Source organism: Centropristis striata, chromosome 6 (assembly GCF_030273125.1).
Source record: "Centropristis striata isolate RG_2023a ecotype Rhode Island chromosome 6, C.striata_1.0, whole genome shotgun sequence".
Lineage (NCBI taxonomy): Eukaryota > Metazoa > Chordata > Actinopteri > Perciformes > Serranidae > Centropristis > Centropristis striata.
Window position 1 is genome coordinate 33,753,292 of NC_081522.1, and position 16,851 is coordinate 33,770,142.

Consider the following 16,851-nt stretch of genomic DNA (forward strand, 5'->3'; position numbering starts at 1 on the left):
GGCCCACTAAAGCAGATTCAGTTATGTTTGGGCACAAGACATAAAAAAAGGTTCCTATTCCAGCATATATATACTGCAGTGGTGGAAGAAGTTCTCAGTTCCTTGATTAACATAAAAGGTAACGCTTTATATTAAGGTCCTTGTAATAACCATTAATTAACAAGTAATAAGGCCCTTGTAAGTCCTTACAAGATGTTTATTAACATTATTGTGTGTTTATAAGTGTTAATAATGGCATTACAAACACCCATGACCCACCCATTATGTCTTTGCCATGCCTTTTTTAATCTTATTTTGTTTGCTTATTGATATTAAAATATACTTTATTGCTCATCTATTATAAGTCAACTATAAGTTAACTATGCTTTTTGCAACTACCGGATTTAAAGCAAGAACAATGCCTTATTACTTGTTAATTAATGGTTATTAAGGACGTTATTATAAAGCCTTACGAAATAAAATATTGACAAAAATAAATGTACGTAGCTGCTTTAGATACAGGGTTTACAAAATGACAATATTTGCATAAAAAAAGGCCCCATTGCTATGCATTTTATATTCTTATTTTTAATGCATGGACATGTGAGCAGCATTTCCATGTTGCTGGGAGTGGAACTTTTTTTTGTTTTTTTTACTATTTTTTTAATTTATTTTTTTAGTTCATCATACTTAAGTAACAAAATATGCATCTTTTCTGCAAAGTTAAATAGAAGCTCCGGCTGTCAGACACATGTAACAAAGTAAAAACCTAGTAATTGTTGCTGAAAAAATTACAATATTTGCCCCTGAAATGTAATGTAGAACAGCAAAGTAGCAGAAAACAGAAATATGTATGTATACCTCGGAAATTCTACTTAAACTTAGATCCTCTCTACACTGTCAATTAATATGTGCTGTATGTGCGTCTGAGTGTGTTTGTGTGCGTGCGTGTGTTTGCATGTTTGTGTATGTGTACGTGCAGATGTGTATGTGGGGATTGGAGGGGTGGGTTTTGTCATTTTTATTGTCTGTTTTTATTCTTATTTTTTGTAAAGCACTTTGTGTTACATTTCTATGAATGAAAAGATCTATATAAATAAAGTTAGATTGATTGATTGATTGATAAATGTAGTACTGTATTTAGGTGCTTTGATCGATTTTCAGCTGCACTGTAAAAAAATAAAATAGTTAAGTTAAAGTTATTTTATAGAATTTTTAAAAATCATTTTACAGGGTTTTTCTTGTTTTTCTATTAGTGCAAATACCATAAAAAAGAAAACATTTTTTTATTTTTTATTAAAAATATTAACCATTAAATAAAAGTTTAAATTTTTAAAGTAATGAGACATTATTACAGATTTTTTTTTTTTTTTTTTTTTTTTTTCAGGTCATGAATGTTTTATTACAGTAAATTCGATGTAAAAATACAAAAAAATACACATAATATTGCTGAATGTAAAATGAAGGCGATTTTCATTTTTTTTAATGGTTAAACTTTAAGTTTGATATATATAAAAAAAAAAAAACGGTAAAAAGTTTTTTACATTAACGTGAAACTTTTTTCTGTTATTCTACATTTAAATATATATCTGTATAAGTATATGTTATATATGTTTATTATCAGTTTTTCAACACATATACTTACAGTTGTTTACTGATTTTTATTTTTCACAGTGTGGATCATTGAGCAATTCATGAAGTAAACAGGTTGAAGGTTCGTTATTGCATCTATTACAATAAATAACGTCCTTAATATGAATAAATTCTCCTTCAGTGAAATAGGAATAAGGTACGAGTGAGACCTCAGGCTCAATGTGATCAAAGGGAAGAAGTGCTCTTCAGTTACCCTGTTAAACACTGACTAATTATTTTTTTAAGAGTTTTTCATCTAAATTGAAATTTCTTTTCTGGAGTCCAGGTTGACATAATTATATCTTTTTTTACCGTTACCGTTACCTTCACCTTAACAGGCACGATATGTCAGAGAAATGGTGATGATGATGATGAAACTCCAGGAAATAATTTTTCTATAGCATTATGTTTTTTTCTCTTTTGATGGATAAAAAAAGGAATCTGGAGTCTGTCAGAGAGACGAAGAGCTCTGGATGCTGAGAGGAAAGTAAAAATGTTTCTGAATAAATCAACAGAGAGTCGAAAAAGTTTGGGACTTCTCAGAAAGTTGGGATAACTTGTTTCCAAGACATGATACAGTGAAGTAGAAGAGGTTTGACATGAAAGAAAAGGACCGTGTTTTAACATTTAAAGTGTCTGGATATTTCATCTGGAGCTTCAAAAAGAAAAAAGACTTGTCGCATTGTTTTCTGTTTGGATCTTTTTCTCTGTACTCACTGTTCAGAGTTCTGCAGCTGCTGGTTTTCTTTGTAGGTGATAAAGTGAATCTGGCTGAGCAGCTCCAACCTTCAGCGACTAACAAAAAGCAGAACGGACGGTCGATCGCAGCACTGATCCCTCACTAAATGAGCAGGCTGACCTCTGACTTGTTGTATTTACAGACCTGAATGCAGTCTATTTCCTGACTGTTGACATTTAGCTGTGGGAACAACTCCAACATGACTTCAAGTCTTTTTTTTTTTTACCTTTGATTTCAGCTTGTACACAAACTGAAGTCAGCAGTGGTTTGATGCTCATTGGATTTTTATTCTTTCTATATCACTCATATAAATCCCTGAAAAATGTTAAGGACCTAAACCCATTATCTGATGAGGAGACCAGTCACACCTGTACTGGTATGTACTGTACTGAATGTTGAGTTAAATATTACTCATCCCCCCATCCCCTAACATTTAAAAAGTAAAATGCCCATCTTCCTCCAAAAATCCCCAAAAAATCACATTCAAAATGTTAAATTAAGAAAATGAAAAGAGTCCCTCTCCCTCCAAAAAGTCACATTCAACATATAAATATTGAGTCGACCATTTGATGGAGAATTGCACAATGCAGGTAGAGGGCGTGGTCTCCATATGGGGCGTGGCCTCCAAATGGGGCGTGGTCTCAGTAGCCTTGCAGTAAGCAGTGCAGTGTTGCCAACTTAGCGACTTTGTCGCTATATTTAGCCACTTTACCTTGCTAGAAAGGTATGTAATATGTTTATTTTATTTATGATATGGATTTACATCTATATATATATGAATCAGTTGGTGGCTAAAACTAAGTTTATATTGTCTCACTATTGTCGAATTACAGTGATTTATCCTACAGAGCCACAAATAGATACATTACCTCATCACTTTGCAAGGAAATAAAATATATAAAAAAATTGGGAAAAGTTTCACTTGCTTCCAAATAAATGCAGACGCTCATTAGAGAGAGGCATTGCTCATGGGAACACTGCCATTTTTGTCACAGGTGGCGCCAAAATCAACACAAAATCAAAGAAACTTTTAGTGAAATTAAACTTTAAGTTTTTCCTTTTTTAAAACACATTGACACCCAATAAACTTTCCGCAGTTCTTCTTCAGATCGATGCCACTCCAGCACTTTGGTAAAAAGCTTTTTCTTGTACCTTCATCTTCAGCTGTAACTGCCTTACAAAGATATTTGAAATTGTCCTGTATTGACGCAAAAGAGTAGTTTCTGGTTGAATGATTTCTCAGAATAATTCTTAATTGTATACTTGACATACAGGTGATTGATGTACCAGCTCTGATTATATAGAAGCCGTCACATTGTTTGTCATGTTTACAGCAGACGGGGACAGGTCGGTTTGAGCTGCAGCAGCAGGCTGATAAAGAGTCCAACAGCAGACACAACAATGTTCATTGAATAATGAATAAGAAGGCCTGAGGTGTTTGTTGTATTTCTCTCCACAATTAACAGTGTTGATGCTCTAAGGCCTTAAAGCAAACAGTCTGCCTGCTGTGTGATTACATAAAAATATACTTTCTCTGTATAATGGAAATACTCTGCTTAGTATTCTGTTTCTTTTTGCTGCAGTTTCTCCAGTAAAAACCTGAGATGTGATGCAGAAGTAGCTTGTGTCTGCAGACTTGTGCACACTGAATCCTCAGAGGAGCTGCAGAGCCGCCGGCTGCTTGATGTGACACCTCAATCTGTTCTGGGATGGTGATGTAATCTTCATCTGAGCATGTCTGAAAGTTCAGTCGGAATCTGCTGCATCAGTCATTTCTCTGTGTAAAAACAACCTGAAGTAAAACCCTGTTGGCCATTTCAGATCCGGATATCAGAAGAAGCCTGAACACTTTAGTTTCTTAGATTTTCTTAGAACTCTGCAGCAAAATAATAAAAAGCTCACAAGTTCACTTACTAGCTTTCTGCACCTGATTTGACTGCAATGAATCAGTCGGGCCGTGCTCCACCTGCTGGTAGGCCGGTAGGTTGTTATCAGCCCATGGAATTGGCAGCTACATTAACATCTGTTGTTTAGTGGCGTCCTCTACCGGTCTTAGTGATTATGAAAAAAAATTGAAAGTGAAGGGGAATGCACAAACCCGGGACTTTCACCCAGCAGACCAGAGTTCGTATCACCGCGTAAAACCAAAAGTAAACAATGTTATTTGAAGTAAATGTCTCTTAACTTCATTGCATCACGTTTGTATGTAACTTCCAGTATTTCCAGAGTATGTTGTCCTCGTAACAACTTAATTTTTGGGCATATACTCTTTAAAGTATGTTTTATAACACCTCATTGGGAATGTTTTAGCTCTGATCTTACAGAAGAAGTTTTGTAGCCTAAACCAAATGAAACGGCGGCATTTAACGGTGCCCTAACCTAACAAAAGTGAAATGTAACGGACACAGCTAGCAACCATTTAATGGGCAGGGAAACCTTTTCTACCTACAGTATGTCAATAGGCAGATAAACATACTAGAAGTTAGAATCGGCCTCTTGCTGAGTGCTGATAACGCCCATTCAGTAGTCAGATTAACCGACAAGTAGCTGTTGAGATATTTCACAAAAAACAACAACAATTCCACATTAAGATTCACTATAGTAAAAGTCAGTTTAGAACAAAGGTGGACCAAAGTACAGGAACATCCAGCTTTGTTCAGTGGAAACACGGCCTCACAAGTTTCTTCAAAGTTCAGGATATTTGAAGGTTAAATACCTGCGTTGAAGAAAAAGTTTTGTAACTCTGGGTCGATTTAGAAAAGTCGTACCTATCTCGGCCGCTTCAGGTCAGATTCAAAGCACCATCTTGCTAACTCATTTCATTCTCACACATTGTTGAAAATCAGATGTTATATCTAAATTAGTGTTCCTGGTTTCAATCTAAAACAACAAACATTTAATAACTGAACAGTCACAGCAAAAAAAAAAGAGTAATAAACTCTGTTTAGAGGAAATGACAGGGAATCGCTCCACCTGTCCTCTAGATCTCCCCATGGACACGATAATGAGCAAAATCCTCCATCTGGCAGCCCGCTTACAGCGAACTCAACCCAAAAACTGTTGTCTGAATGTGCTAAATTTAATTCTGCTCTAATTAGTTTTGTGTCGAGAGGCTGCAGAGCGGGCCGGGCTGTGCCTGCGGTGTTCAGAAACCATCAATCATCAATCAGTCAGACAGAACGCAGTATTAACTCTGGTTCATGAAGACAGTCCTGTCCCCTTAAAACAAATAAACCTCTGGATTTAACATGCGGAGAGACACATAACAAGATAGGCTAGTGTAACTTTAGAAGTTTTTTGTACATTAGCAGCTAAGTGTTAGCTCCTGAATGCCTACAGCTTTTTAGTCTGCTCCTCATTAAGGTTTGTAAGGGATTTAGCAGGATTGTTGAATTTATTTTAATGCCTAAAACCAAAAAACATAAGAACTACAGATCTCAGAAGAGATGTATTAAACCTGCTCTTAAATACGCGGCAAATGTTAGCATGTACCGCTAACTGGCCTATACTACTAGCTAGCATTAATTTACCTCAAAGTCATTGCGCATATGAGCTTGCTACATTAGTTTCTGAAGTTACAGGAAAAAATATTTTTAAAACAGGATAGTGTCAAAGCAGGATACTAAGTTACACTATTTGGTCTATGCTAACGTCAGCTAATAAAATTATGCTAATAGAGATAACACTATGTATGTCAAATGTTAGTCCAAATCCTAAAAGTAAAATTATTTAAATATAGTGCAGATGGATCATACTTTGAACATTTGTGCATGTGTCACAGTTGTAGCTCTGCCAGGATTGCTGTCTTAAATGGACTTTTATCCATTTTCATGATACACTTTTTGGTTTTGTTTGCTTTGGTACAGACCTTATAACAATGTTTTGTTTTTAAGTTTTTTAAGTCATCAAAGAGACTACAAATCTCCGAAATTTGCCTGCAAGTGTATTCGCACTTGACACTTAAGTGCAACCTGTGTGATAGGAAAGTGATTCCTTTGCAGCATCCAAAATGGCACTTGTTACATGAGAGAGCCTTCTTCTTTTCTTTATATTTTGTTGAATTTGTAGGCCCGTAAGAGACGTGCTTTGTTGAGGAGAGAGAAGCTGTGATGAGTGATAAACGCTGTAACTGTCGTGAAGTTTAACTTGCACACATGCTGATGTTGGACCACAATGCTAGAAGACGGCTCGTCTCAGCTGTGCTCCAGGGATTTAGCTGACACCGTGTCAATGTGTTTAATCCCTCTTGTCTCCCGTGTGGAGATCGGTGAGGGAGGAATAGACATTTGTATAACCCCCCTGCATCTTTTCCCTTTTCTCTCCCTCAGGAAAGAAACTTATGTCTGTGAACATAGCTATCAAGTACACATTTTTAGACCTTTCTAAAGTGTTCTAATCTTAAAACATGGCAGACAAAACGTGTTAATAATCTAGCTAGCTAGAGTTGATCAAATCTGACAGAAATATTTCCAAACTCAACGGTCCCGAGACAAAAATGAGGAGCTACTTTTGTCTTCTTCCATCTGAAATAAGATACGCCAGGAAAAAATAAAAGTCAAAATTTCTAAAAATATACCCTCTAAAACCACACAACAAGACAAAAAAAAAGACTGTGTAGTAGATGTGATGTGAGTTTCAACCTCACAAACTACAACATGCCGTAATCAGTCAGACAAAATCACATATTATGTGTGTGAGTACATGTAGATGATGCTGACGGTGTGTTTTTCTTTTTATAAACTGCTGGAGGACTGAACATTACATAAAACATGAAAGTACATTATTTATCAGAGGAGCACACTCACCCGCTCCGCAGACTGTGCCGTGCCAAAGAAGATGGGGATGAAGGCGAGCCAGATGATGCAGGTTGTGTACATAGTAAATCCAATGGGCTTGGCCTCGTTGAAGGTCTCTGGCACGCCACGCGTCTTGATGGCGTAAACAGTGCATGTGACCATCAAGAGGATGCTGTATCCCAGCGAGCAGATGAGCGACAGGTCGGAGATGTCACACTTGAGAACCCCGCGAGCGTTCCAGGGATCCTGCGTGCGCTGCTCCCCGTAGTCCACGAAGGTGTGTGGCGGGTCGGCGGCGAACCACACGAGGACACCCAGCAGCTGAACTGAGATGAGCGAGAAGGTGATGACCAGCTGGGAGGCTGGTGAGATGAATCGTGGCGCCGTCACCGCCTTCTTGCCCTGCTCGAAGATGCGGTGGATGCGGTTGGTCTTGGTGAGCAGCGCGGCGTTGCTGAAGCACATACCGAGGCCAAGGAAGATGCGGCGGAAGGAGCAGACGACCACATCGGGCGCAGCGATCATAGGGAAGGTGATGATGTAACACAAAAAGATGCCCGTCAGCAGCACGTAGCTCATCTCCCGCCCTGAGGCGCGAACAATGGGGGTGTCGTTGTAGCGAACGAAGGTGGCAATGACGAACGTGGTGGCAATGATGCCCAGGACGGAGATGAAGACGGGCAACAGTGCCCAGGGCGAGTGCCACTCCAGCTTGATGATGGGGATGGGCTGGCAGCCGGTGTGGTTCTGGTCGGGTCGTTTCTCGTAAGGGCAGAGCTCGCAGGTGAACTCGCTGGCCTGGAAGTGGTATCCCTCGCAGCGCTCGCAGTGCCAGCAGCATGGGACGCCCTTCACCACCTTCTTCCTCTCGCCGGTTCTGCAGGGCAGGCTGCACACCGAGGCCGGCAGGGAGGAGTCGCCTGCGGTCCACTGAAGGGCCTCCATCTGAGGGAGGAACCATGCTGGTCAACATTTATCTTCTGAGAAGCCGAACAAACAGCTCAACAACATCAGAAGTGTTATCTCATCTTAGTTTAAAGAGCAACAGCAACAGCACTGATGCTTCAGGCTCTGTCTGATGGTGAAAACATTACACTAACTACAAACACACTGTAAAACATGGAGGAGGACAAAATGTACTTCTGGACGCCCACACAGACACAGTATGGATGCATAATGTGGAAATATTGCAAAGTTGAAGAAAGCCAGTTTAGCAAATGGCAGCTTTCATTTCAAACACTCAACTGAAGGTCCACTTACTAGCTTGTTACCAAGCTCTTAACGAGTAAGTAGACCTTCAGTTGAGGTTGTTCTGACGAACTGCTGCTTTCAAAGTCAAGGATTCAAGCTAAACTTTTAATCAGAAACCGATGGGGAGTCCTTAAAGTGCTTTTACAGTTCCATGGCAACTGAGCAAAAAAAAACTTCATTCAAACTCTGTTCTTCATGTGGCTCAAATTTCCGGGACAAACTACTAAAATGACCTTGTTTTGAGATTGTTTTGTCACAACTTCCTTAGATTTGCTATTAACTGTAGGATCAATAAGTAAAATTGGATAAACTGGGTTTTTAAGGATAAAGATTAAGAATTAGGTTTTTTCATCTGACAATCTCACTACAATCAAATATAACTCAAGTCCAACTTCAAATCATTTTGGGCCCAATTCCTTCTCCCATATAATCATAGATCATTACTACCATTCACATTATCAGGCTTTAAGGACTTTAATACCATCAATAATTACTTTTTCACTCTGGGCAACTTCACGGTTTGACAGATGCTAATAAAATAAAACAGATTGGAATGATTGGTCCTTACGTTTAGATGCAGCTGATTGGTCCAGTGTCCGATGACCTTGTACTCTGCCACCGACCTGTTGTTGATCTGGTACTGGAAGATGTCGTAGCGTCCTGGAGCATCACCGTTCTCGTTAAAGATGACCGGAGTCCCTGCACTTCCTGTAGAAACACAAACATAAAGAACAGACATTGTTTAACATGCATTTGTGCAGGTGTCTCTGTCATCATGATCACCTTGTTTATCAGCTTTTCAGCTCATTGGTGTGTGAATTCTTGAGTTATGGAGGTCACAGCGACTTTGTGATAGTTGTGATGTCAACTATGACATATGGTTATGAATCCTGGATATTGGATTTTGCAGTTACTGAAAGACGAGTGAATGCACTTGAAATGAAGTGCTTTAGTAAGATCCTGTAAATATGTACGCAGCACACCGAACTGATGAAAGTGTTAAAGATGAAATTGTACAGAAAAGTGGAAACCATATAGCTTTACTCTCCACCATCAAGCAAAGAAAACTGAGATGGTTTGGACATGTCACTCGTCATGGTGGTGCATTGACTCATACTATATTACATGGGAAAGTACCTGGAAAACAAGGAAGAGGAAGACCTAGAAAGAACTGGCTCTAGTGTATAATGCAACAAGAACTGCAAAAGACCGATTAAAATGGAAAGAATGGTATATGGACCTGCACTTATATAGCGCTTTACGACCACTCAAAGCGCTTTACACTACAGACGCTCATTCAGCCATTCACACTGGTGGCAGAGGCTACCCTAAATGGTGCCACCTGCCACCATTGGGAATTCATTCACACACCGATGAATGCAGCATCGGGAGCAATTTGGGGTTCAGTATCTTGCTCAATGATACATTGACATGTAGGCTGCCATGGTCAGGGATCGAACCACCAACCATCCGGTAACTGGACGAACGTTCTACCAACTGAGCCACAGCCGCCCCAGAACTGGTGAAAAACATCCTAGTGCACCTACGGCCACTTGGCTACAGATTATGATGATCAATCGACTTCAATCTTTGACCTCCAAAATCTACGTTCAAGCTTGAGTGCAGTTGAATGTTTGTGCCAAATTTGAAGAAGTTCCCTTCAGGTGTTCCTGAGATATTGCAGTCATGAAATCAGACAGACTTGAGGTCACAGTGTCCACCAAAACAAATTTACAGCATGTCCACCACCTTTGAAAATTGAGGAAAGCCCTTTTTCCCAACGAAGAACTGATTTACTTTCTATAAAACACTTTATATGATGAGACGGTTCCTTAATCCGATTGTTTCATGTTCCCTCCGTGTCTCCCTGAATCCAAACGGACCACACCAACTGTTCTGTGTTAAGGTCTCTGCATGATGCAGCTAGTGTGTGTTCCACAAAATGCTCTTTTTAATCCATCTGTGTTGTCTTCTAAAGCAATAAGCTGTTATTTTCTCTCAGGTTTTTTATGAAGATGCAGGTTTGAGTCATCTTATCACAGTTTTTACCGCAGACTCGTCACCAAAACAACCACACAAACGTCTTGTAGCCATATTGACTAAATCCCTCCTGCCAAGATAAGATCTCATGCTGTCTGACGCTGTTCACACTCAGCCTGCAGATTAAAAATAATGGTAACAGCGTCTGAATGCACGAGGCAAAAACATTTACATCTCCGGCTTCAGTCCAACTTCAGTGGCTTGGTTTCCATCATTCTGTCTCCTAAAGTGAAGTAAAAACTGCCACCTACTGTAGTAATTTGTAAAATAATAAAAAGTGGTTTGTCACCTGACATACTTCACACAATAAACTTTATTCCCTATAATGGTTCATGACACTGTATTTTGTTTCATTTATGAATCTACAGGTGATAATAAATGCACTCTTTTAACATTTTCAGTCTTTACATATTTTGATGAATAAAAACATGAATTCCTATAAGATGATTTTGATATAATTTCACATTAATCTTGTACAGTGGTGGGAAAAGTATTCAGATCTCTTATTCAAGTAAAAGTACTAATACCACAAAATGACATTACTCCACTACAAGTAAACGTCCTGCATTCAAAACTTACTGAAGTAAAAGAACACAAGTATCAGCATCAAAATGTACTTAAAGTATCAAAAGTAAAATTACTTGTTATGCAGAATGAACCACTCAGACTGTTTATATGGTTGGATAGATGGATGGATGGATGGTGGATGGATAGATGGATAAATAGATGGACAGATAGTTGGATGGATGGATGGTTGGATAGATAGATAGATAGATAGATAGATAGATAGATAGATAGATAGATAGATAGATAGATAGATAGATAGATAGATAGATAGATAGATAGATAGATAGATAGATAGATAGGTAGATAACCTATGATAAATAAATATGAATTTACATTAAAACCTTTGCTAAAATGTTTAAACTTTCGTAGAGAAATTGCACATTACTGTGAAATTAAACATTTGCAGGAAACTAAATTAAATAATGTACAGATAAAATAAGGATTTGCAAAGATGACCAGGAAAATAGTGCAAAACAGAGAATGAAATTGTCCATTGTCTTTTGTCCTTCCTGCCCTGACTGAGAGCTGCTCCACAGTCTAATGGCCAGGGGATTGGAAACCCACCAGAGCTCAAGGAAGTGAAGTTAAAATGCATCAAAGAAGCTTGTAAGGTGAAATCCAGTTGAGTTTGTGAGACAACATAATCTGTATATTTAGAGATGTTTTCTTCATTCATGCCTGTGACGCAATTAAGGTTTAAAATGTTAAAAAATCTAAAATGTCGGAGTGTTTGAACCTCACAAAGAACACTCAAGATGTTCACTTAATCCTCCTGAACTTGCTGTTTTGTTTCCAGCTGCTGTATTCACTGTATTGTGTTGTCATCGTACAGTGTTGCTGTACTCCTCGCTGCAGGGCGAATTTAACACCGGGGACAGCAGAGTCTCGAACTGGAAGCGGATTAGTTTGGAGCCACTGAAGCCGAGAGGAAGAGGGGCAGATTGGAGCTAAAGAGCAGAACAACAAAAGGAAAAAAAGGAAAAAAAGAAAACGATTTATAATGAAGTGAGTGGGCGCCGGTTTGATTCTATCCTGTCCCGATTTCCTTCCTCAACATGAATAAAAGCATCACAAATCACATCAGCGTGGCGATGAATCACCAAAACTTGCCTCAGGATGTAGAAGCCCCCCTCCCCCAACCAGCACCACCTCAGCTTCTCCATCCCCCTATGTCACTTCCCTTCATATTACTCCGGAGAACCCGTGTTGATACAGAATCAACCTCCTCGCTTTACATTATTTCCAAACACTGTAGCCATAATAAGTGCTGCAGCTTTGTCATGACATACAACACGACAAAACCACCAACGATCTGTTTTGTGGAAAAAACAGTCGAACAACGTCAAAAAGAGCTCTTCGAGTACTCGGCCACGTTATGTTGTGGACACTGATGTCTATTTGTGACATCAGAACACGGTTTTCACGAAATAACAACGTTGTTGGTTCACCGACAATCCTCCAGGAGGTTTTGAGCCACTTCAATGCATTGACAATCAATATTATCAACATTATCAATCAAACAATATGCTTTATTTTTAAAGCAAAATGGTTACGCTAAACACACAACACACAAATACAGTCACACACTACAAGAAAAAAGTGTGGGATTGTATGATTACAGTGCAATCACAAGATCCAATCAAGCTTATTTCTCTGTCTTAAAATTGACTGTAATTCCACCAGAGTTACTAGATGTGTCTATTTCAATTCCTTCTGCACATCATTCCAGGTAGACGGGGCAAAAAATGTAAAAGCCTTTTTGCCCCGATCAGTTCTGACTCTCAGGACCTGCATCAGTATGAAGTCCTGAGAATGCAGGCCATATTGGCTGATGTTTCTACACGTGTAAACACAAGTATGTAGGCAGAAGTCCAAGAATAGATTTATAAATAAAAGTCAACCAGTGAGAGAGTATATGGACATACAAAGATGGACAATATGCAACCTTTAGTCAGAAGGTCAAGAAAATCGGTTGGATTGGTCATCTGGGAGCGACTAATATCCATAATAGAATTCACTGAAAGCAGTTCAATTGTTATCCAGATATCCTTCAAAGTGTTGGTCTGATGGATGCACATTCTTCGGCTGATAGAAGACCAAGATTTACAACTTTTATCAGCCTCTTTTATGGAGAAATTCTTGTTGCAGCTGAGATTTAGGCTGAATCCCATTACCACCCCTTCCCCTGCCTTGTTTTTGCACATTCATGGGAGGGGTAGGGCTGTCTCAATTCTCGTTTGGGTTAAGGGCTAGGGCCAAGGCATAGGGCTACATAGCCCTTGAAATGAAACTTCCAAAGGACCAAACTTAAAAGGGAGGACTTTGAGGAATTTTCCAGCATCCCCCGCGTAACCTGTCACAAAGTTTAAAGCCGGCTGGCAAACTTTTAGGCAGCGATGGCTCAAGCCAATACTATGTTCAAGCGTTTTTTTCAATTGTTTTGAATCATAAGTTAGTCGTAGCCGATGCTAATATTCCGGTGCTCCTTTTGTGTAGGTGGCTAGCTATGACACGACTAAAATTGCCACCACTGTTGACGTAACAGTCCGCAAGGGTCAAATGATGATGGTAAATGGACCTGCACTTATATAGCGATTTTCTATTCGCTTTGCGACCACTCAAAGCGCTTTACACTACAGACGCTTATTCACCCGTTCACACACACATTCATACTGGTGGCAGAGGTTACCCTAAATGGTGCCACCTGCCACCATTGGGAATTCATTCACACACCGATGAACGCAGCATCGGGAGCAATTTAGGGTTCAGTATCTTGCTCAAGGATACTTCGACATGTAGGCTGCCATGGTCAGGGATCGAACCACCGACCATCCGATCAGTGGGCAACCCGCTCTACCAACTGAGCCACAGTCGATGACGATGATGATGGAGGGGTGTCTCGTTTCTTAGGGAAGCGTTCTTACTCCTACCACCATCAACTCTGTATTGAGGGGCAAGGGGAAGAGGGGTAGGTGCAGGGGGTGGTAATGGGATTCAGCCTATAACTTAAATTTTAAACCACAGCTGCTCAACTGTCGAGTGAAGTTCTGGCTGGCTGTGAACTTTATTTCCAGACTTGTCGATGCGGTGATGTCACAGCTGCAGTTTGTCATCAAACCGGAGCAGAGAGAGAGAATTGCTGCTTCATTAATCCACCTGTTCGACCTGAATGGATCCGACAGCAGCAGCAGCAGCTCTTCTTCACAGTGTTGACAGGAAGTGTGTGTCGGTCTGAAACACGGCCGAGCGCGGCCTTGGAGTTTTATTGAACCAGCCCTCTGGTATCGATTGTTTCCGGGAGACCTTGGCGAGCGGCGTGGGCGGTCGGAGCTGCAGCCTGGCAGCTCGTCCATTCATCTGTGTGATAATACGCCTGAACGTACAGTCTGCTCCTGCCTCTGCTTCCTCGCTCTGACTGCAGTTTATTCAGGTCCATTCCAAACACAATTTTTGTTCCTCTACCGATTCCAACCTCGCTTGAGTTCCAGTTTTGATTCCACACCTAATTTACCCCCACATTTTTGTAAATCGTTGCCTTTCAGATGTCTTGATCTCAAAGTAAAAGCTTTTTTCTTCCATTCAAGCTCTCAAATCTGTAGAAAAGTTTGTTGTTGCTTCCACCAGTTTGTTGCCATGGCAGAATTCTAATTATGGCAGCTTACAGTAGGTGGCTGCTGATGTTGATTTTGTGATAATACCCTGAAATCATGTTTCAGCTTTTCAGAAAGAGCAATGGAATAAACCCCCTGAAAGCACACACAAAAATGAAAGCTTTGCAAACAGAACCTGGAGGAGGATTTGTGGTTGTAAATAATGCTCAAAAAGTCACCAGAAATCTCTAAATGTTGCTGCGTGCTACAGTACATACACACAACTTTGTGCATTACGTATTTGCATGGACAATATTAAAAGTTTTGACATTTTAATAAAATAGCATTAAACTAAGCTTATCTTTGAGAGTACATCCACATCAGATATTTGGAAAAATCCTTTGTTTCAGCCTCCAGTCCCCCTTTAAATTGACATTTTTTCACCCAGAAATTGAGCTTTTCCAGGCAAAATAAATATTAAAATTCCAGCTGAGTGTTTTAATGTGTATTGGGAAAACTAAGCTCTGGCAAAACATTTTATTTAATCAGACCAAATCATGTTCAGTGTCTGTGTAGCAATTAATAATGTTTTGTCCTCTCAAACTTTCACTGTGATCTCATTTCAATAGAGAGACAGTACAGCTTCTGTCCATTAACATACATTTATGCTGATTCTGTCAGACGACAGTGATCATAAAACAATTTTATGAATATATCAAGGCTGAGGAGCAGCTTGGGGATGACTGCTGGTTAACAAGTGGAATTTATGAGCCAAGATTAAATAAATATTTTACAGCCCTTGTTGCACAGGACTTGTATTACCTGGGAACCTACAATACACTTCTTAAGGGGCAGCAGAAGAGCCCGCCCCTTCGCGTCACTCAAGCGAATTAGCCAATCGGTGACGTAGCAAGCGCTAAGTCACTTCCTTATTCAACAAGTCTACTTAATACGGCCACAAAACAGCATGAAACCTAGACAAACTCAAACGAAAATACCACAAAACCTTACTGACCTGTCTCTGTCTCTAACATACAACACAGTGCTTGTTCTGACAAAATGTTTGTTGGTACACTTCTTAAAAGGCGGCAGAAGAGCCCGCCCCTTCGCGTCACTCAAGCGAATTAGCCTGTAATGTGTAATAATAATAATAATACATTTGTAATAATAAAATGGATGGATGGAATAATTATCCCTGTTATTTGTAATAATACTACTACTAATAATAATACATTTTATTTATAGAGCTCTTTTCAGGATACACACATTTTAATTTACAATTATAACAGTTACATTTGCAGGTAGAGATAAAAACAATTAAAATCAAAAACAATAACATCAATAACAATGGTCACACATTAAAAGCAGTTCTGCATAGGTGAGTTTTGAATGTGGATGGATCTGAGCAGTATCTAGTGTTTTTGGGGAGAGTTCCAGAGGGAGGAAGCAGCTATGGAAAAAGCTCTGTCAGTGCAGGTTCCGTGCTTGTAATTAATGCAAAAGTCTTAAGTGATCTTAATCGCAGGCAAATCTGCCACATCCATCATTTTTCAAGTAAAGATTCCACTGCAAATAACAACCCAAATTGTTTCAAACACAGAGGTCATCAGTCTTTTAGCAGCGAGGTTTTATTTTGTCTCTTCCCGGTCAAACCATACCTACATTTGGGTGCAAATTCAGAAGGTTTACCCCTCTGCACAGGCTCTAATCCACATAAGTGGATTAAAATGTAGTAGAATCTCGAAAAATGCTGAGATGAATAACATGCACTGCAGCAGGAAGCAAGCAACATTTTAGCCTTGATATCATATCAAAGGGATAATGCCAGTAAATTCAAGTGCAATACAGTCTTTCCTTATCTTGTGTGAATGTGCAGCATGAAACAGAGTTTGAGGGGTCATTTTTTAATCAAATGAAGTCCCTTACTGATACTTGGTGCCATGCAAATAGGGCTTTATTTTGTTGCAGGACTACAGACAAATCTACAGTGAGTGATCTGGTTCAGGTCTTTCAGTGTGGACAGAAATCATTTTGAGAACGACCTTAAATTGCGGTAGATGTCTTCCGAAGCGAAAACTGCATTTTAAAAAAGATGCTCCAGCTGGACGTAATCATACTCTGAAACTAGACTTTTTATTCAAGCATCAGCTGCTCCATATGCACCAAAATCTGCTTCACAAAGTCTTTATGTTAATCTTGCACAGACAGAAACAGAAGTATATCAAATAGAGAGGATCTAGACACTAGAATAATATGG

The 16,851-nt window shown here is 39.5% G+C and overlaps 1 protein-coding gene across 2 annotated transcripts in view; it reads right to left on the reverse strand.

Annotated features, from left to right (window-relative positions):
- The window catches only part of grm8b (glutamate receptor, metabotropic 8b), a 174,997-nt gene that overhangs the window by 23,054 nt on the left and 135,092 nt on the right, over positions 1-16,851 (reverse strand). For both annotated transcript variants that reach the window (XM_059335456.1, XM_059335457.1), the window contains 2 exons: positions 8,966-9,105; positions 7,156-8,091 (listed from right to left, as the gene is read on the reverse strand). In XM_059335456.1, the coding sequence (XP_059191439.1) occupies positions 7,156-8,091; positions 8,966-9,105 (1,076 nt within the window). The remainder of the gene's footprint in view (positions 1-7,155; positions 8,092-8,965; positions 9,106-16,851) is intronic.